Source organism: Prunus persica, chromosome G3 (genome assembly GCF_000346465.2).
Source record: "Prunus persica cultivar Lovell chromosome G3, Prunus_persica_NCBIv2, whole genome shotgun sequence".
Lineage (NCBI taxonomy): Eukaryota > Viridiplantae > Streptophyta > Magnoliopsida > Rosales > Rosaceae > Prunus > Prunus persica.
The window spans coordinates 5186431-5207815 of NC_034011.1; the positions used below are offsets into that span (position 1 = coordinate 5186431).

General features: G+C 37.3%; 2 protein-coding genes across 5 annotated transcripts; both read left to right on the forward strand.

The window, feature by feature from the left end:
* On the forward strand, positions 4392-17054 carry LOC18784083 (coatomer subunit beta'-2). 4 transcript variants are annotated; one of them, XM_020561149.1, is made up of 26 exons: positions 4392-4538; positions 4933-4953; positions 5068-5129; positions 5718-5772; positions 6811-6847; positions 6970-7295; positions 7387-7518; positions 7611-7759; positions 7955-8023; positions 8421-8571; positions 8668-8733; positions 9079-9267; positions 9792-9932; positions 10014-10088; positions 10183-10359; positions 10468-10559; positions 10657-10773; positions 12255-12369; positions 12491-12562; positions 12707-12903; positions 12989-13082; positions 14022-14128; positions 14358-14487; positions 14853-14994; positions 15985-16049; positions 16676-17054. In XM_020561149.1, the coding sequence occupies exons 1-25, from the start codon at positions 4536-4538 to the stop codon at positions 16002-16004; spliced, it is 2739 nt and encodes a 912-aa protein (XP_020416738.1). In that variant the 5' UTR covers positions 4392-4535; the 3' UTR covers positions 16005-16049; positions 16676-17054. The 4 variants fall into 4 exon arrangements, 2 of the variants coding, with proteins under 2 accessions (XP_020416738.1, XP_007217067.1); XR_002270997.1 differs by having other exon boundaries at positions 4393-4538; positions 14853-15094; XR_002270998.1 differs by having other exon boundaries at positions 4393-4538; positions 14853-15060.
* On the forward strand, positions 18036-21185 carry LOC18783708 (nuclear pore complex protein NUP50A). The gene is made up of 2 exons (XM_007215388.2): positions 18036-18345; positions 19474-21185. The coding sequence occupies exon 2, from the start codon at positions 19538-19540 to the stop codon at positions 20783-20785; it is 1248 nt and encodes a 415-aa protein (XP_007215450.1). The 5' UTR covers positions 18036-18345; positions 19474-19537; the 3' UTR covers positions 20786-21185.

The window sequence follows — 21385 nt, forward strand, 5'->3', positions numbered from 1 at the left end:
TCTCCCAAATATATTCCCTGAGGCTAATGAACACTTGCTAGACATGATGTTGCTCCTCGTGAACAATAGTGAAATTAAAAATAGTTTGTTCTCAATTGGCCCTCATAAAGCCCCTGGTCCGGATGGTTTTGCTGCTTGTTTTTATCAACAGTGCTGGGATGTTTGTGGTGATGAGGTGTGTGACCTTGTCAAACATGTGTTTTCTACTGGGAAAGTTCCCCCCGACCTTGCTAAGACCCTGATTGTGCTTGTCTCTAAGGTGCCTAGCCCTTTGTCAATGGCACAAATGAGACCTAATAGCTTGTGCAACACCACCTACAAGGTTATCTCAAAGATTCTGGTGAATAGGCTTTGTCCATTGCTCAAACAATTGATTAGCCCTAATCAAGTTAGCCTCATACCTGAAAGATCAATCTCAGACAATATTCTCTTGGCTTAAGAACTCCTACATAAATTCAGGCACTCCAAAGGGAAAAAAGGTTTTATTGCTTGGAAAATTGGCCTCTCTAAAGCTTATGACAGAGTGAATTGGAATTTTCTGGAGTATGTCCTGAGAGAGATCAATCTTCATGAGTCTACAATCCAACTAATCATGCAATGTGTCTCCACAGTTCAGTTCCAAATTCTTGTGAATGGTGAAGCTACCCCACCTTTTGTTCCTGCAAGAGGAGTGCGACAGGGGGATCCCCTCTCACCTGATTAGTGAGGCTATTGTCAAGAATGAGTGGAGAGCTGTCAGTATCTCCAGAAATGGCCCTAAGATCTCCTACCTGTGTTTTGCGGATGATCTGCTCCTTTTAGCTGAAGCGAGTACCAGACATGCTAGAGTGATGAAGCGATGTCTTGATAGATTTTGCCTAGCTTCTAGCCAGGTTATCAGTTTCGAGAAGTCTCAAATTTTTTGCTCTCCAAATGTTAATACTAGCCTTGCTGTGGAGATTGGTAGAATTTACGATTCTCCGCTGACTCTCAATCTTGGCAAGTATTTGGGGGTTCCTTTAATTCATAGCTGAATCACAAAGGCCACATATAGAAGTGTGGTGGACAAAGTGCAGCTGAAGCTTACTGCATGGAAAGGTAAGTTGCTAAGTTTGCCTGGCAGAGCTAGGCTAATCCAATATGTGGCTGCTTCTGTCCCATTGCATACTATGCAAACCGTTAAGATGCCTGTAAGTACTTGTGATGAGTTGGATAAAATTAATAGGAACTTTTTTGTGGGGCAGCAATGGTGACAACTCGAGAACCCACCTTGTCAATTGGGACTCTGTTTGTATGAGTAAGAAGAAAGGTGGTCTTGGCCTTAAGCATACGGCTCTTGTGAACCAATCTATGTTGGCCAAGGTTGGATGGAGACTGTTGCAACAAAAAGATAACCTTTGGTCCGATGCTTTGATTAAAAAATACCTACAAGGTAATAGCTCGAGCATTATCAGGAATGGAAGGCCTATGTCTTCTTCCCCCTCTCCTACATGGCGTGCCATTGAACATGGTGTTGATGTCTTGAAAAATGGAGTGAAAATTAGAGTGGGCGACGGGTTCCACACCCTCTTTTGGACTGATTATTGGTTTGGTGATGGCCCTCTGATTCAGAGTTTTGAGGGAGTGGATGAAGATAAACTCCAGTTGAAAGTTACTGACTACCTTGCTCATGGAACTTGGGATCTTCAGAAGTTAAAGGAAGACTTACCGCTTGAGATGGTTGCCCATATCATTTGTGTACCGGGTTATGCTGTAAACTTGACTCACCTATTTAGAAACATACGTTTAATGGTTCTTTTAATGTCAAATCTGGTTACAAGGCTAACTGGAGGGACTCTTCCAGTATGGATGTTAGCTGGGCCTTTATTTGGATTTTATTGGCTCCTCCTAAGATTAAATATTTTCTTTGGTTACTCTATAAAGACCGGCTATTAACTAAAGAACAAAGAGTTAGGTGCAGGATGACTCTGCATGCAAATTGTGACATTTGTAGTGCCCCTGTGGAGAATGTGGATCATATTGTTAGGAATTGTTTAATGGCTTCTCTTGTTTGGCGCCAATCCTCCTTGCCTGTAAGCCTGAACCTGTCGCAGGATAACAACTTGATTACTTGGGCTGGAAAAATTTACACAACTACACCTTAATAGGTTATGGGGTGGTGTGGTCTACTCTGTTTGCTTTCACATGCTGGTTCCTTTGGAAATGGAGGAATAAGAAGATTTTTGATCCTGGGTTTGTCTTCCCTTCCAATCCTAACCACATAATTCTTTTGGCTGCTGCAGATTGGCAACATGCCAACACTGATCTTGCTCATAAACCCATCCGCTCCCTAGCCACTCTATCTTGGCAATATCTTGCTGCAGGAGTGACTAAAATTAATACTGATGGTTGCCGAAATGAAGAGACTGGTCGCATTGCTGCTGGTGGTGTTCTTAGATCAAGCTCTGGGATGTGGGTTAAAGGGTTTGCTGCTAATATTGGTTATTGTCAAGTATTAGATGCTGAGTTATGGGTATCTACTATGGTCTCAAATCTGCTTGGGATATGGGCTGCCGTGATGTTGATCTGGAATCTGACTCAGCCGTTGTAGTGAATCTTCTCAATAAAGCTATGGATGTCCTCCACCCTCTTGCTACCTTGTTATGGGGCTGCCAGGACTACATCAAAAAATGTTGGGACTGGTCTATTTATCATGTCTATCGTGAATGCAATATGGTGGTTGATAGACTTGCTAACTTAGACTCTTGCCTTGGTTTGGGTCCCTATACCTTTCAAGTGCCTCCATACAGTATTAGGTCCTCGTTTCTTGATGACTTGTGTGGTCTTTGTAGGCCTCAGGCCGTAGTTTAGTGTTTTCTTTTGGGCATGGTCCGTCTTTTCATAAATAAAAAAAGAATAAAAGACTCTCAACTGGTATTTGTAATAGCAGACAATATATTGTTGAATAAGAAAATATTGAGAAGTTTCAAATTTAAATAAATCTATGATTGAGGTGGTTGTCGGGGCTGTCATTGAGGTAAGAAATCTATAATTTCGTGTCATAAATTTTTTACCTTTATCATCTGAACATGATATGAACTATCCACTTGCCCTCAATTTGAACCTTCTATCAACAATTGAACCAAATCCAAACCCATAAAAATTTTGTTTTTGAGGAATCCTAAGCCCAAAAATAATCCCCAAAAGAATTCTTGGCAGACCCCTATAGATGGCAAGATTGGACCAAATTGCCCCTCCATGTGAGGTGCACATGTTCAATAACTAACGGAAGTGAGAGAGTTTTGACATAAATTAACGGTTGTCCTTGAATTGCTCGGAATTGAAAACTACAGAGACAAAATTGATCAAATTGAAACAACATGGACCAAAATGGTAAAAGTGGCAAACTATAGAGAGAAAAATGACTTATTGCCTTACTAATAAGTAAATTATCGACGTATACATTGACATATTATTTGATGAGAAGAGAGGTTGACAGAAGATGAGGAAAGATGGAAGATGGAGAAGAAAGGTTGACGGCTAGTGATGGTGCACATAGAAGGAATTAAGACTCAATGAGATTTAGGTTATTTATTTAATAAAATGAGATGGACTAGAATTGTGTACGGTTGGTTCTGTTGCACTACTATAGCATCGATGCCACAACTCCAAAAATACTTTGACATTTGTATTAAAAAAATATATATAATTAGTTTGGTTAAGTGCAAATCGCTAATATGGTGTAAAAACCATGAGTCGAACTGATCAAGCCGAATTTGGTTTGGTGTTTGAGCCAAGGTTGACATTTTTTTTCCTTCAATTTTTCTCATTTCAGTCCACCAGTTAAACTGTTTTTTCCCCACCCCTACAGAGGGTATGTGTATGTGCATCTCTTGGTTTCATATGCCTCCTAGGGTTAAGGAGAAAGGCGTTTTGGAATACCATAGCCGGAGCATTGGTAGCTGATGGGTATTTTTTTGTTGCTGTCAAAATTAGAAAAAAAGAAGAGAATTTTTTCACACACACTATGTTAGTGGTTCAAACTGGAGATCGCTAATATGCAATTCAATATCCTTTTTTACTAGGTTAGACTTTGTTGGTGATGGTGATTTCAATGAAGTCCGGTGGCCAAAAGTCCAGCAGCTAATGGGCCGTACGCCTAATGAATTTTAATCATTTTCCTATTTTCGAGACGGTAAGCCCATATGTGCCAGCATGGAATCCACGTCAACGGCACAGATGACACCACATTGTTCACATTTCACACCAAAAGAGCTACCAATCGACAAATCTCCACCGTTCATCAATCCACGTCCCAACATCATCAGAAACTGTACGATCTGACACCAAGAACCGGCTTTGCCCCACCAATGGCACTATCGTAAAATTACTCACTTAACCGCAAAGCTTTGCTTGATCTCGTCGTATTTACAGAAAGAGAGCTCTCTCCATATGCAAAAGACCAAAATCTCTCTCCCTCCCCTCCCTCTCTTCTTCTTCTTCTTCTCTCTCTGTGCTCGGATCACCTGGATCGCTAGGGTTTCTCTGACTGTGATCTTGGCCGGAGCTCTGCGAAAATGGTGAGTCTCTGATCTCTTCCGGCTTCCCTGAACGTTGTCACATTAGGCTGCATCTTAGATCTGATTCAAATCCGTTTTGATTTGGTGCCAATCTCTCATTGCTTGACTAAATGCATCAATTTCAGTGAGGGTGTTGCAATGTATTAGGCTTTGTTTGGTTGCTTGGAATTCGATGTTTTCTTAATTTCCATCTTATTTTTATTTCCTTTTTTCGCAACCAAACTGAGCATAACGTGAATTTCGTCGAGATCTTCTGTTCAATATGATCAAATTTCGATTCTCAGTTATCTACTTTCTCTATCCAAAAAGAAATCCTAGTAAATAAATTAATTTAAGATTTGGTGTATCAATTTGGCACTGATTGGTTTTCTTTGCTTTTTCAATGTATTAACAGCCTCTCAGACTGGAAATCAAGGTGCGTTTTATTGAATTCCTTTAATCTATCTTCTCTATGTGGATCAGATCTCGATCTTAATAGTTATATCCTGAATTGTGTGACAAGTAGTCTAATTCTAATCTTCTGGTTCAGAGAAAACTTGCTCAAAGATCAGAGAGAGTAAAATCTGTGGATCTACATCCAACAGAGCCATGGTAAATGCATTACTTTCATTTCACTAGTCTTGCTTATTAGTATTCCGTTAAAATTGTTCATAAAAATGTAATTTGAGCAATGCCATGCATCCCAGCTCCTCTTCCTGATGTCTGTCATATTTCTTTTTTCTTTGTAAACTTTTAATCTGGGAATGCACTTGGTACTCAAATTAGGATAGCATCCTAGAGAATTGGTGAAATGATAAGCTACGCAATTGATGGTTAGTTATTGAGGTAGCAGTGTCAGACAAAGGATATGGCTACATTTTGCAGGAGGCAGCACCCATTGGATGGGGTGACATGGCTGCAATAGGGATTCTTATTCTTTTTTTTATTTTTTCAAATTTCAAGCCTTGTCTTATTAGGTAATTGTATAAAAAGACTAATTATAGTAAAAAATTGCATTAGAAGTGGGGAAAGCACTTTGGTTCTCTTGCCACTTAGTTAGGATAGGATCCAAGTTGTTTTGGTGCAACTGTATTTTTTGTGGTTTACCACATATTATTAGTAACAATGAGATTGTATCTCTGAAAATGATGGAGAAAGCTTGATGAATTACTAATTTGTTGAATGACACTTATACTGCAGGATTTTGGCGAGTTTATATTCAGGAACTGTGTGTATTTGGAACTACCAGACACAGGTATGATCTATATAATACTACAAGTAGCATTTCCACAACCAAGTAGTACTGAAATCATTTCTGAAAATGGAGGGAAATATATGGTGCCTTTTGATAAAAGCCATCTTTGCTGTTTGGATATCAAGTAATTGAATGATGATCATGATGACTCTTTTTATATTGTTATAACTATGATCCATTGCTAACTACGTGCAAAATTTGATCTTAACATTTACTGATATGTGCAACTATCTTGTGAGGCATTGTTGCACTATGACAATTGAACTCTGTGGACTGTATGGCTAGCTTCATTTGTTAAGACATGATAAAAACAAGTCTTTTGGTCCAAAGTGAAAGAGCTAGAAGTGAAGTGATGGAACTTGTACAACCAGAAGATAATGTATGAGGTTTTTTGCTAAATTTAAGCCACTGTACTGAAGCCTTGATCACTTTAGATACAAAGAGGACCTCACTTGTAACAAATTTATTAACTGATTAGATGAAACAAACCCTAACTAAGGGCGAGGAAGCAATTAGTGATTTACTGATTGACTGTCCAAAGACAGGATTTGTGTACAATGGAATTCTTTTTTTCTCTTTCTGATCAGATGTACTCTTAGACATTGAGCATAGATGGCTACTGTCAATTTATGCTTATGTTCATTTGACAAATCTTCTCTCTAAAGCTATACATAACTTATATTTTAATTTTATTTCGAAAAATTCTTATTGACACCCAGTAGGGTGGATGTTCAACTTATAGAATGCTTTGATTGGCATAATAATACAAATATACAAAATAATAACGTTTTCTAATATAGCTTTTTAACCCTGAGTGATGATAAGACTGGGTTTGTCATTGTTCTTCTCTTCGGCTGGGTGTCTTTCGGTCTGCTGAATCCTTACAGTTAACTATGTGATGCTATCAAAGAAAGACAAATATTTGGTGTTCCTTCCTCTGAGAGTTGTCTTAAACTTATAGCTAGCTTTGAAATTTTAGGTTCTTTAAATGGTTAGAGTAAGCATATGATAACTTGAATCTTCTTGTTACTGTTTCAGACCATGGCTAAATCTTTTGAGGTCACAGAGTTACCAGGTATTTTATGAGATGCTACTTTACCTGTTTGCATTTCTTTTATGCGTGATAGACATTTCTTTCTGGCATTTTCCCCAATAAGATAATTATCATGCTTTAATGTCTAAGTCATTGGTCTGCAGTTAGGTCAGCCAAATTTATCGCACGCAAGCAATGGGTTGTTGCTGGAGCTGATGACATGTTCATTCGTGTATACAATTACAATACAATGGATAAAGTTAAAGTATTTGAGGCACATACAGACTACATTAGGTGTGTTGCTGTCCATCCAACACTCCCATATGTGCTATCATCATCTGATGATATGCTTATCAAGCTCTGGGATTGGGACAAGGGTTGGGTTTGCACGCAGATATTTGAAGGACATTCCCATTATGTCATGCAAGTGACATTTAATCCAAAAGATACCAACACATTCGCAAGTGCATCTCTTGATCGCACCATAAAGGTATACATGGCATGTTCTGGGGGATTTCTTGCATACAACACTTTTTGTGTAATGGTGCTAACTGTGCTACTGGTTTTTTGTTTTTCCCCAGATTTGGAATCTAGGTTCCCCAGACCCAAATTTTACATTGGATGCCCATCAGAAAGGAGTAAATTGTGTTGATTACTTTACGGGTGGTGATAAGCCTTATCTAATTACTGGTTCTGATGATCACACTGCTAAGGTCTCCCTTAAGTTATCCTTTTTCTTCAAATTTTTTTTGATTATATATCTGTGGTGATTTGGAAAAATTCACTCATAATCCTGTGCAAGCAGGTGTGGGACTATCAAACCAAAAGTTGTGTCCAGACACTTGACGGCCATACACACAATGTTTCTGCTGTATGTTTTCATCCTGAACTTCCTATAATAATAACAGGGTCTGAGGATGGAACAGTTCGAATATGGCATTCAACTACTTACAGGTAATTACTGTGCTGTTTTCTGCATCTTCGTCCTAGGATGTTATATCTTTTGGGTAGTCGTTCAATTTTTTTTTTGGTTCTTACAATTTTGTTTTTGAAATTTATTTTACTTTTAAATGTATATTTTAGAATTATTTTCTCTATTTTCAAATCATCGAATATTGAGGCCTTGGATAATTGTGTGGGCATCTACAGGCTTGAGAACACATTGAATTATGGGCTTGAAAGAGTTTGGGCTATTGGATACATGAAGAGTTCAAGGCGGTGAGTTTTATAGTTCTCTTTGCACCTTAAACATTCTTTGCATTTCTCTATTCAATGCAATTTACCGATAGATATTAGAACTATGTCAAGCTGTTCTAAATTCATAAATACATAACCTTCTTCTTGAACTCTGTCAATTTACTGTGAAGTAATATATATATATATATATATATATATATATATATAGATTTGCTTGCATTCATGAAAAAAGTGCATCTTTTGTCTCCTTACAATTAAGTCTTGGGTTGTTAATTTCCTTGAGAATCAGACATCATGACAAGTTTGTGGGAAAATGGATTCAGTTAAGTTGTGGAGTATGTTTCAAAGCTGCATTTGTGATGTCCTATAAAATAAACTGTACCTAAGATGTTTTTCTTATTCTCATCAACTTGTGCAGGGTTGTAATTGGGTACGATGAAGGAACCATTATGGTAAAACTTGGGCGTGAAGTACCTGTTGCAAGTATGGACAATAGTGGAAAGATCATTTGGGCTAAGCATAATGAAATTCAAACCGTGAACATTAAGAGTGTGGGAGCTGATTTTGAGGTATGACCTCATTCAGATTGACTCGTTTCCTTTGCCTAACTCCTCTTCCTCTTTGTTTGTTTACATCAGTCGTTTTATGTTTGCTTTGCTACGTAGGTTACTGATGGAGAGAGATTGCCTTTGGCCGTTAAGGAGTTGGGTACATGTGATCTTTACCCTCAGGTCTGGCTCTTTGATTCTTCTTTTTAATTATCCTCCAATTTGCTTCAGATAAAGTGATTTCTTATTCTTGTTATAAGAGAAGTAAAGATTTTAGTAGTCAATGAGAAAGATTTGTGTTTAGCTGTGGATGGACACTGTAATTGAATTATTTGAGGAGTCCAAAGAATTTTATAGAGAAATGGGTCCTGTTTCCACTAATATTTGTCTCTGGGATTATTCATTTGCAGATTAAAAAAGCATTGAGGTGTAAAACATGTCTATAGGATGTAGACTTCGCTTTAATAATTGTGTGGGTCTGCTTTACATACATTGGCTGATTTCTTCCTGATCAATTTTTGTTTACAGAGCTTAAAGCATAATCCCAATGGGAGGTTTGTTGTTGTTTGTGGAGATGGAGAGTACATTATATATACTGCTTTGGCCTGGAGAAATCGGTCATTTGGTTCTGCTTTGGAATTTGCTTGGTCATCTGATGGAGAATATGCTGTTAGAGAGAGCACATCTAAGATTAAGATTTTCACCAAAAACTTCCAGGTTTGTTTATTTTTTGGTTTATTGACCCCTACAGTATTTTAGTCTTCATGGTAAAAGTTCAATACAGAACAAAAGTAGTTTCCTGCTGGAAATTGGTTTCATTTTTCTTAGTCTTATTTGTTAAAGGACAACATATTGGGGTTGGCTTCTTTTTTTTTTTCCTTTTTCCGGTCTTTGTTATATCAAAATGTTCTGCTCGAATATATTAATGCTAGCTGTCAATTCTGTGCCACTTGCAATTTCTTTGTACTGTTAACGCTACATTAATTTCAGCATCTTAGTTATAGTTCTTCCGGGGTTTTAGATCCATTACTAGATTCTAGATGTTAAAAACTTCCTGTTAGAGGACATGAGTTTATTTTAATGGAAGTGTCATATTTCAGGAGAAGAGGAGTATTCGACCTACATTTTCGGCATCTTAGTTATAGTTCTTCCGGGGTTTTAGATCCATTACTAGATTCTAGATGTTAAAAACTTCCTGTTAGAGGACATGAGTTTATTTTAATGGAAGTGTCATATTTCAGGAGAAGAGGAGTATTCGACCTACATTTTCGGCTGAACATATTCATGGGGGAACTTTATTGGCGATGTGCTCAAATGATTTCATATGTTTTTATGATTGGGCTGAATGCAGGTTGATTCGGCGAATTGATGTAAATGTGAAAGTGAGTCCCCACCTCCATTAAATAGCCTTATAATTGCTATTTTCATTTTTCTTTAATTCAACTTTCTTTTGAAAATGTCAGAATCTCTATTGGGCTGATAGTGGTGATTTAGTGGCTATTGCCAGTGACACCTCGTTCTATATTCTGAAGTACAATGTAAGCTTCTTCACTAGTTGGATTCTTCTTTCCCCCATTGTTTCTTAAGCTCTCATCATTCATCTTTATGTGATTTCATATGATAATGGTGCAGCGGGACATAGTCTCTTCTTATTTAGATAGTGGAAGACCTGTAGATGAACAAGGTGTTGAAGATGCATTTGAGCTTCTTCATGAAATGAATGAACGTGTCAGGACTGGTTTATGGGTTGGGGATTGTTTCATTTACAACAACTCCGCCTGGAGGCTTAATTACTGTGTTGGTGGCGAGGTATTGTGTACTGTTCATTGTGGGTCTGCAAGTGTCATTTATATCCTCATGGAGTCGCAAAGATTTAATATTTGCACCAAGGTGAATAAATTTTGACTCTTATTTTAGGTAACCACAATGTTCCATTTAGACCGACCAATGTACTTGTTGGGTTATCTTGCCAATCAAAGTCGGGTGTATCTGATAGACAAAGAGTTCAAGTAAGTGTACTTTTGGTTTGTGTTATTGGAAGTCATGACGGTTATCTTCATCATTTAGCAACTTACATGTGTCTTTGTTTTAATTTTACATTTGCAGTGTGATAGGGTACACACTACTTCTGAGTTTGATCGAATATAAGACTCTTGTGATGCGTGGAGACCTTGAAAGGGCGAATGAAGTTTTACCTTCAATTCCTAAAGAGCATCATAACAGGTACCTATTAGTTTCTGAATTTGGCATAATGAGATCAAATTGCCCTTTATTTCTGGTGCAATATGGTGTATCTGGCTATTTCCACCCCCGTGTCCTATTTCCCCACCCACCTTATCTTCCCACTCACCATGTAAATTTGAAAATAGGACACGGGGGAAAGTGAGTCGACACACCGACGAGAAATTATTTCCCTAGGAGCATAAAGAATTTTACAAAACGGGTCACCTAGAAGCATATGGAAATAATTTCTTTATTAAATTCTTTACAGTTGTATAATTTTAATTTAAGGTTTCTAAATTGTCACTTGGTGCTTCTGATACCACAAATTTGCCCTCCACCTGCTGCTATTGAATTTAATAGTAATATGCTTTGCTGATCTTTGGAAAAGTTTTTTATAGACAAATTTACCATATCTGTACTGTTTCTTTCCCTATGCTGATTATATTGGACTTCAATATACTTCTGTTGAATTTTTATTTATTTAGTTTCAAATTTCAATGCAAAAGTCTCATTTCAAATTGGGGATCTTAACATATTATAAGGGTTTTGGGTCTAATGGTCCCTCAACTTTGACCTGATTTGCATTTTGGTCCCTCAATTTTCAAAATCGTTCCCGTGGTCCTTCAACCTCACTTTCGTTAGGACAAATGGTCCTGCCGTCAATTTTGTTATCTTTTATGTTAAATGCAGGGGCAAAATGGTATTTTTGTATTATTTTTAATTTCTGCACCCATTTTCTTTCTCTTCTCTCTCCAGCATCCATCCCTCTCTTCCATTCTTGTTTTTCAGTTCGTAAAAAATATGCAACTCCGTTACTCTCTCTTCAGTCACTCCTTCATCACCTATTGATTTCTCCCCTTTCTTTCCCTAATATATTTAAATTGAAGATGAAAAAGTGATAATGGAATGGCTCATTATGGAGAGAGATTCCTCAGATCTTTAGGAGAGAAAGTGACACCGGAAAGTATTCTCCCCCGAACCGCACTCGACAGATCCTGAACCCAACAGTGTCTCTCTCAGCCACACTATTTCTAAATTTTCCAAAATCCCCCAATACATAATAAAATTTGAAGGAAAAAAAAGAAGAGATTCCTCAGATCTGATGTGGGATGCTGACTGTGGAACCCCTGTGACAGGGAGGTTTTTCTCCCAGAGTGAATCAATTTCCGATTTTGACCCTCAACAGTACACCATGTGCCATGCACATGCTCAAATTTAACAGAAAAAATTAACAAAACTGACGGCAGGACCATTTGTCCTAACAAAACTAAAGTTGAAGGACCACGGGAACGATTTTGGAAATTGTGAATCGGGTCAAAGTTCACGGACCATTGAACATTAAAACCCCATATTATATGACATTTCTCTTTTAAGTTGAATATTGTATTCCATTCTGTTTTTCATTGGTCATAAATTGAAAAGTAATGTTTGATAAGTGAATGATTCCTTATATCCTAATGGATAATTTTCTGTACTTGTAGCGTGGCTCGTTTCTTGGAATCACGGGGTATGATAGAGGAAGCACTTGAAGTGGCCACAGATCCTGATTACAGATTTGAGCTAGCCATACAGCTTGGTAGATTAGAAATTGCAAAGGTAAGTCCAAGGAGACAACTAGCTTGGGAGGTTCTGTTTACTTGAGGATTTATATATTTTGTAGTCTTATAATAAATGATGTGGTTATTTCCCAAGTGTTCATTCACGTTGTTTCTTGCAGGAAATTGCCACAGAGGTGCAAAGTGAGTCTAAATGGAAGCAGTTAGGTGAATTAGCTATGTCTACTGGAAAGGTATATTGTTTATTTATTCTCACTCACTTGATACACATATTGAATCCTTACCGACAACCACATTTATCGTCCTGTTGATATTTCCCCTGGTATCTTTAACCATCGAATTGATTTAATCTCTTCGTCTATATTACATTGTTGCAGTTAGACATGGCCGAGGAATGTTTAAAGCATGCCATGGACCTGAGTGGTTTATTACTGCTCTATTCTTCTCTTGGGGATGCTGAAGGAATAGCAAAACTCGCAACCCTTGCTAAAGAACAAGGGAAGAACAATGTTGCATTCCTTTGTTTATTCATGTTGGGTCGATTGGAAGAGTGCCTTGAGTTGCTGGTTGCAAGGTAATTCCCTATTTGTTTCATTGAAGTATGACTACACGAATCATGCTTTTTAAAATTAATGATTAATGGAGCATCCTCTTTGCAGCAACCGGATACCTGAAGCTGCTTTGATGGCTCGATCTTATCTTCCAGGCAAGGTCTCAGAGATAGTAGCTATTTGGAGAAAAGACCTGAGCAAGGTGACATTTTAGGACATTTCTGTGCATGTCTTATTTTAGACACTCCGATCTCATGCCTGAATTTCTTATTTGGCTTAATTTGATGTAAGAAATTTAGAAATGACAACTTTGCATAGAAAACTCATAGCATTGTTTTGTTAGGTACAATAGTTATAATGGGCTGGTTGTCCATGTGGCAGTCTCATATTATCTGTTAGAGATATCACTTATCATAGTCACAGTGGCATACAACTGAGGTTTTTTATATTTATTTATTTAGAATTTTGAACATTTCTATTGAAAATATATAGGCAACAATCTCTTTTATGTGTATATTTTTTGTAGGAAATTTCAGGTGGCAATTTTACTTTTCAAAGTTAAAGAAAAGTTCTCTTGACTCATTTTAGAACTCATATCTCTAGAAACTTTCACCAGAATCGGTTTTATTGTTTCCAGCTTTCAAAATTCATTTCCACAAACATCCATGTTGATTAACTTCCTCCATAGTGGATTTGTTGCATCTTTTGGCTTTGATTGATTTGTTATTCCTTGTTGTTCTGTATGTGTCTTTCACAGTATTCAGTTTTTCTACCGTGATTTCTTTACGATCCTTTCTGTTTTTGATATAGTGTGCCATGTTAAATAATGGAGTCACACGAAAAGGCAATAACTTCATATAGTTGTGCTGTTATGCTAAAGTATAATACATTGCGTTGCTGCCCACTCAGCTTGTGAAAGTCTTATCGCAAACCTTTGAGAAAACTAACACTTCTGGGAAGATAGACTTTTGCTACTCTTCTTAGAAGATACAACACAAACGGAGAGGAAAACATGCATGCACAGATGCATAGTGCAATTATTTACATATGCAAAAGCATTGGGTGCATATATGTGCGTGCACTTATTTATCCTTTCCTAGTAATGTAGGAGCTTTTATTGTGATTCAATGTTTACCTGCAGGTTAATCCAAAAGCTGCTGAGTCTTTGGCTGATCCTGAAGAGTATCCTAATTTGTTTGACGATTGGCAAGTTGCTCTTTCTGTTGAATCTAGAGCTGCAGAGAAAAGGTACCTCTGCACATTGTGTGTGTTTGTGTGTGTCTGTACATGTGTTGAATGTGTTCTTGCAAGCTGTAAACTACTATCATTTGACTTGGCACAACTCGAGAACTTCCTATCAAATGTTCTCTTTTGGCTTAACAACTTTTCCCTCAGGATGTTAGTTGCTCTTAGTCATGGTTTATTATATCGATTTTGTATGGCTTTTTATTAACTGTTCTCTTTTGATTTTTTTTAGGGGTGTTTATCCTCCTGCAGAGGAGTATGTAAACCATGTTGATAAAGCACACATCACCCTTGTGGAGGCTTTCCGGAACCTGCAAGTGGATGAGGAGGAACCTCTTGAAAATGGGGAAGCAAATCATGAGGTATACAATGGATGCCAACTTTATTTTAGTTGGAGGTTTTCTTTCCCATGAACAATTTGTTTTGGCTGGTTGATATTTGCATGATAAGATATGCAGATTTCCTGCCTGTCTTCTAATGGATATTGTTTCTCTTTTATGCAGTCAACACGTTTGACTACTTTTTGTTAACCTTGTTTAATGTTTGTTCTGTATGATTGATACAAAGTCAGGTCTTCTAACTTCTAGATGTATTTGTGAAGCTGATGTTGTTTTTATTGATGTAAAGTGAAACCATATTATTGTTAACTCTCTCTTTGCTTTTATTTTATGAATTGGGTTTTAAACACTTGTGCTTCATTTGCCCTTTTGATCTGTTCCATCTATAGGTTTCTGAACAGAACGGTGAACAGAACGGGGAACAAACTGCCGAGGAACAGACTGCCGAGGAACAGTATGGAGAAGAAGGGAGCCAGGAGGAGGCTGTTGTGGTGGATGCTGATTCTACGGATGGTGCTGTACTCATTAATGGTAACGAGGCTGACGAAGAGTGGGGTACGAATAATGAAGGAACCTCGTCAGCCTAAAAAGCTATTGGTTGGGCCAGTGTGAAAATCCAATTTTGTCTCTGGTGATTAATTGATTCTAAAGTGCCATCTCTGACTCCCATTCTGACAACTTTCTGATTTCACTACTTATAACACTTTCTCTACTAACATCTATTGGAGATTTTAAATAATTTTAATCAATATTGTGCATACAATATCTACTGCTAATGCTGACGAATGGGTGTTCCATATATGGGAAATGCCTCAGCATTATATCAGTGAGCTGTGTTTATTTTTCTAGTTATGGTTATTGTTGCAATTAGTTATTCCCTGTGGAATAACTGCAACCGAGTTTTGAATATTTGATTGCAAGCGGTGCCATTAAGGTTTTTTTTGTTCTTAAGTAAGATAAACTTAACGAAAAAGAAGTGTCTGTCCTTTGTGTTCGGGGAAATACAAAGAGAAAGACTAGGAAAAGAATCTAACATCTGAGTTGTATAGAGACCAAAAACTCCCCAATAAGCAGTAGGCACAACTGTGATCTACTACTTAAACCAAGAGACAAATTGGATTTTGTGGAGCCTTTTTTTTTTTTGTCATATGCTTCTGTGTAGCTTAGTTGTTTTCTATTGCTGTTTTGGCTTTCTGCTTGTTTGATTGCAGTATTGGCTTTCTGCTTGTTTGATTGCAGTATTGGCTTTCTGCTTGTTTGATTGCAGTATTGGCTTTCTTCGAAACATTCTTTTCTCATCCTTTCTGATAATTAACTTGTATATGCTGAAACTTGGTGGTTTTGCTTTTTGCAATCTGGTAGAACCATATGAGGATTTTTGGTCTCTCTATTAGCTGTTGTATGCTCTGAGGAGTTTAATAGTGGGAACAAAGGCATTTGTTTCTTTGCTTGTGTTTGCTTAGTTCTCTAGGCAGATTGTTTTTTTTGCATCCTAATCCTTTCATCTTTTACTGTTTGCAGTGCTTACACCACGTCACTAGGTCTGACGAAGACTGCTGGTCCAGCTGTATGGATCCTTTACAGAGGTAAGAAAAGCTTCATTAATGGAACATGCAATCAGATGGTGTATAATCATAGTTTTCAATTCTCTGCTAGATGAACTCACTCTATGAATAGGCTAGGTCGGGCATATTACACAGACTGAATCTCACATTTTTGCATTTAAGAAGCCAGACACCCTGCACTTTTCTGTTCCAAAGTGAACATAAAAGTGCTATTTTGTAGGAGGGGGGATTAATTCATTACTGTCATTAATCAAGAAAAAAAGTGTCTGAAAGATTGTTTTAAATTGTACATGGCAAATACATGTTACAAAAATTGACACTAAAATAACTTCAGATCTGGTACTACAAATAATTCATCTAAACCATTCTTATGGTCTTATGTCCTGTGTGCCCTACCCGTTTTTATTTCTGATGGGTAAGAATAAAACAGTTCCATTTGGTATATAATATTATCATCTGTCATGATATAATTGCTTTAAGCAAACAGTTCTTAAGGCTGACCGAATTCCAAGCAACTCTCTATTCATATGACAAAGCTGTTATGTTCAGCAATAATTGCACTGGTGCTAGTCAATACCCAGTCATTTTGATGGTCTCTTTTTCTGTTTCCCATTGGCTTTTTCGTTTTTTTTTTTTCCCGCTGACAGGTCTCCTGCAAGAGGCTGGCAAAGAGGTGATGTAATGGATCGGTTGTCTCTGATACCCGGTGGTGTGGCTTGTAACCAAGTTATAGTTTGTCATGAGGCACAACATATAGTTTGGTAGCTTTAGTTAGTTTGCTCTTTCAATTGCAGCTTTTAACATATTCTTTGAGGCCATCTTCCCATCATACAATTTTCTTGTGCCATTGTGAATGTAGAAAGAATTGAGCTAGGGATAAGGTCCACCCCCTTTTCCATTCATCAAATTTTAGATATTTGGTTCCCCTTGACTCTTTGTGTGTTTTGGGAATTGAATTCTTTTATGCGACTGATTGTAAACGTGTATTATTCATAAAGAGTATATACATTTTTAGCATTACACCAACTTTGCCGCAACGTTGGTTAGCTTACCTACCTTTTTGTTGCCATAATAATCCCACGAGGAAGAAGAAAAAAAGAAAAAGAAAAAGAAGAAAGAACAGAAAGATATTTGATTAATTTTTTTTCCCTTAATCGTGTTTAAATTTCATGCACGTGGAGCCCATTAATTTGAAAAGTGCAACTGAACTTTGTACCAGCATTTTAATCTTTATAGCTCACTTTCTTTTAAAATTGTCGGCGATTGTAGCATCTTGGTCCTCAAAGGTTCACTTTAAAAGTAAATAAATAAAAAAATAAATATATCAAAGATCTTCCAAATAAAATAAAAAAAATCAGTGCATGAATGATTCTAAATTAGGTAAATTTGAAATAACAATTTGGTTTTTCATCTGCGATGATTATTAATAGAAATTTAAAATAACTTCTTCACCTCCCTCATAATAGGCTTATCAATGCGATGTAGCTACCAAATTAGATAACTCCTAAGATTTTTACAAATAACTTAGGTCCGACCTATGAGAGGAAAAAGAAATTTGGCGTTCGAAAGTTTTTGTATAGGATCATGCTAGGAACGCCACATTATTAGACAACTTTATCTTTTTTTTTTCTTTGAAAAAAAGCAATACAAAGAGATTCTCGGATGAGACTAAGCAGTCACCGACCGTTCTGACGCGCCCCTGACCTATCTTGATTAAGACCGAAAACTCTCTAAAATGGAGCCTGGTTTAAGCTGTCAAACAAATTATAGAATAGAAAAAAAAAGAACCACTAGTAGGGATATGGATGGAGTCTCGCTTAGTAAAGAGAGTTGTAGATTAGTAGAAAGTAAACAGAAGTTAATAGTTTGCAGATTTTGGGAATTTTCAATTTGAGGAAAAAAAAAAAAAAAAAAAGAGCAAGGAGGATAAATTTTAGAGCTTCATTGACTTGACATGCTGATTCCGGGCCAGAATTTTCCGGAAGCCCAATTTCAATGGGTTTTCCTACCCTAAACGCCACGTGTCACAAAATGACCTAAATTACATGTAAATCCTATAAATCCATATGTGAGAAATGGTATCGTCATTTTAGTATCTGTACGCACACCATTAAAACCCCTTCATAGCTCAATCAAAAAGGGGAAGAAACCCTTAAACTCTTCCATATCCAAATCTTTCCCAATCAATCTCTCAATTACATTCTACATAAGCAACCCAAAACCCAAAAGAGCACAATTTCAAAAAACCAGCCATTAATTTCTGGATCTCTCTCTAGGTTCTGCTTCTGCTGCCGCGTCTGCGGCTCTTTGCTTGTCGGTAAGTCCAAGCCCATTCTCCATTTCTCGTTTCCATTTTTTATTTGAAACTCAGTCACTGAATAATATCTTGGGCTTCTTATATAGTTTAATATTTTCATGATATTTGGTTCAATTTTAATTTTTTTGGTGGGTTATGCAACTTGTTTATCTTTTTCTGGGTTATTTTTTTTTTTAGGTTGCTTGTGCTTTTCTTGATTTGGTTGAATAGTTTTTTCTTTGAATCATGATGACCCAGTTCGTTAAATTTTTCGGAATTTGCTGGGAAAGTAGGGTTTTAGCTGTTAACCCTCCTTTGGTGCCTGAGGAAATTGGTGAAAGATTAGAAAATCTGGCGGAAAATAAAATAGAAGTTTCAATCGTTGTTCATGGTATTCTGAAACACACTCAACTGGTGCTATTGAACTTAGGGTTTTCAACAAACTCTTTTATTTATTTATTATTTTATTTTTAGAACGACCCCAATAATTTTTCATTTAAGCAGTGTAGATTCTTGTTATTAGTTCTACTCTTGACTTCTCCTAGCAGTTAAGTACTGTATTTTCTTATGTTTTCTGGTGTACTTATTAACTTTCAATTTGTTTTTTCTGTTCTGTGTCTATGCATGTGATGAACAATAGTGGATAAGAAAATGCATTGTTTTGTACTTACTTATTTGTAATATTTTTAGTTAAATTTATGGAAAAACTAATCACATTTTGTATAGTCCATTATGGGTGGAATCAAGGTTCTGATGTTTTGTAAGACAAATTTGGTCGACTTTTTAGGTGATATGGAATGTAACTTTCCTTACCTTTGTCACACGTAAGTTGGTGTCCCTTTTTTTTTCCTGTATTTTCTGGTCTGTTGAATTTTTTGAAGATCTCTTCTGACTGACAGAGATAAACAGTTGCGGACTTTTTCATTAATAGTTCATATTGAAGATTCTTTATTATGTGAAGGGTTCTTTGATTAGACTTGGTGTACTGCAACTCATGGTTGTGTTAATCAGTGCTGTTTGTCCCTCACATGGATTTGCCTATTAAGTTTTCTCTGCATTTGGTAGTAATAATAATCTATGAGTTTAACATCCTTGTTTGTCTGATTATCTTGGCTCTGCAAAAAAGTATAATTTTTGAATGATTTGCAGATATTGGCTTTCCAAACAGTTGAGGGACTGATTCTTTAATTTAACTCTCTCGGTTCATTTTTCAATGGCGGATTCGGAAAATGCCCTTCCACCTTCTAAGAAGCGAGCTGCTGGAAGGGAACTCTCTCGGGATAACCCAGGCCTTGATGACGAAGAAGATGCTCTTGAACAAGAGACTGGAACTTTCAAGAGGGCCAGTGAGGAGGTGCTGGCAACCCGAAGAATTGTTAAGGTTCGCCGCCAGCAGCCAGCATCTGGTCCTACTTCCAATCCTTTTGCTGGTATACAGTTGGTTCCTCCAACAGAAGGAAGCGCAGTCCCTGCTGAAGTTACAGCTGCTGCACAACCTGCCAGTGAGATAAGGGTTTCAGATGAGGAGAATAAGCAGTCAGAAAGCAAGGTTGAGCAGGTTGGTGCTGAATCAGCTGCTGATAAGGAGAATGTTGTGAAGGAGAACACTGAAGTTTCAAGTGAAGCAACGGAACCTGAGGTTGTACATGAACCAGCTGTGGGAGAAAATAAGACAAATGAGGGTGAGACTGAAAATGAGGAGAAGACTGAAAATGAAGATAACGAAGATAACAAAAACGAAAATGTAGATCCAAGTCCGGAAGGTACTTCTTTGAGCTCATTCCAACAGCTTTCGAGTAGTCAAAATGCCTTCACAAATCTTTCTGGAACTGGGTTTTCCACTTCCACCTTTTCCTTTGGGCTTATTTCAAAGGATGGTTCCACATTGGGTACTGGCTCTGGTTCTCTCTTTGGATCAAATAATGATCAGCCTTCTGGTCTTGGTCTCTCGAATAATGGAAATTCTTCAAAATTTGGTACATCAGGGGCTCCAGTTGTACCTAAGAGTGATGGTGGTGGTTTCCCACCAATGCAAGAGGTTGCGGTTGAGACTGGAGAAGAAAATGAGAAAGCGGTTTTCAATGCTGATGCTGCGTTATTTGAATTTATTGATGGAGGCTGGAAAGAACGTGGTAAGGGAGATCTGAAAGTCAATGTATCTGAATCTGGGACTGAAAAGGCGAGACTTGTTATGAGACTCAAGGGAATTAGAAAGGTAATTCTGAATGCTAGTCTGTACCCAGACATGAAGCTGACAAATATGGAGAAGAAAGGTGTAACATTTGCCTGCATGAACAGTATCGATGAAAAGAAGGATGGGCTTTCCACCTTTGCTTTGAAATTCAAGGATGGTTCTATAGTTGAGGAATTTTGCACTGCTGTTACAGCACATAAAGATAAAGGTAAGGCATCTACGGCTATGAAGACTCCTGAAAATTCTCCCAAGGCTTCTGATGATTGAAATGGTGGCTCATGCTGATGCTCAGCAAGTTCTATTTCCTGTCGTAAGTTTGTTCCAGTTGCTGTCCTTTACCCTTTTGAGAAGAAAACAAAGTCGTTTCAGAGTCCGGCAGTCCCTAAGCCCTTTTGTAGCAGAGTTATAGAGTCCTGTCCATGTTGTTGTAGTTTAATTTCAGCCTAGTCTTTGAAAACTCATTCTGGATCAAATCTTAGGTTCAGTCAAACTGCGTTAAGCTGTCTGGGATGTTGAATGCTTGACACAGTTTTATAGTTGGTCCCGTGATATGCGATATGTGTCAAAACTGCTGGGTCAGTCGGATATTAAAAAATTTCATGGTTAGATTAATCATTAATATGAACTACTTGCCTCTCTGGGAAGTTAGCCCAGTTAATTTTGTTTATCTTTTTTTTTTATTTTTCTGGGTCAGAGCCATGGCTCACTTTTTCCACTTTACAGGCAAATGAAGTAGGTTGTTTTCTTGAATGTGGCCAAAATATTAACTGAAAAGCACCCTATATTGTTGTAATTTTCTTTTTCGTCTGAAGACTATTTTCATAGGTCATATGTTTAATTTTATTTTAACGAGGAATTAAGAATTTT

Coding starts and splice junctions, on each gene's coding strand:
- LOC18784083 (XM_007217005.2), top strand. Junction 4,954..5,067: donor CTCTCAGACTGGAAATCAAG/GTGCGTTTTATT, acceptor CTTCTGGTTCAG/AGAAAACTTGCTCAAAGATC. Junction 15,019..15,984: donor CGAGGCTGACGAAGAGTGGG/GTACGAATAATG, acceptor TACTGTTTGCAG/TGCTTACACCACGTCACTAG.
- LOC18783708 (XM_007215388.2), top strand. CDS start 19,538: ATGGCGGATTCGGAAAATGCCCTTCCACCTTCTAAGAAGCGAGCTGCT.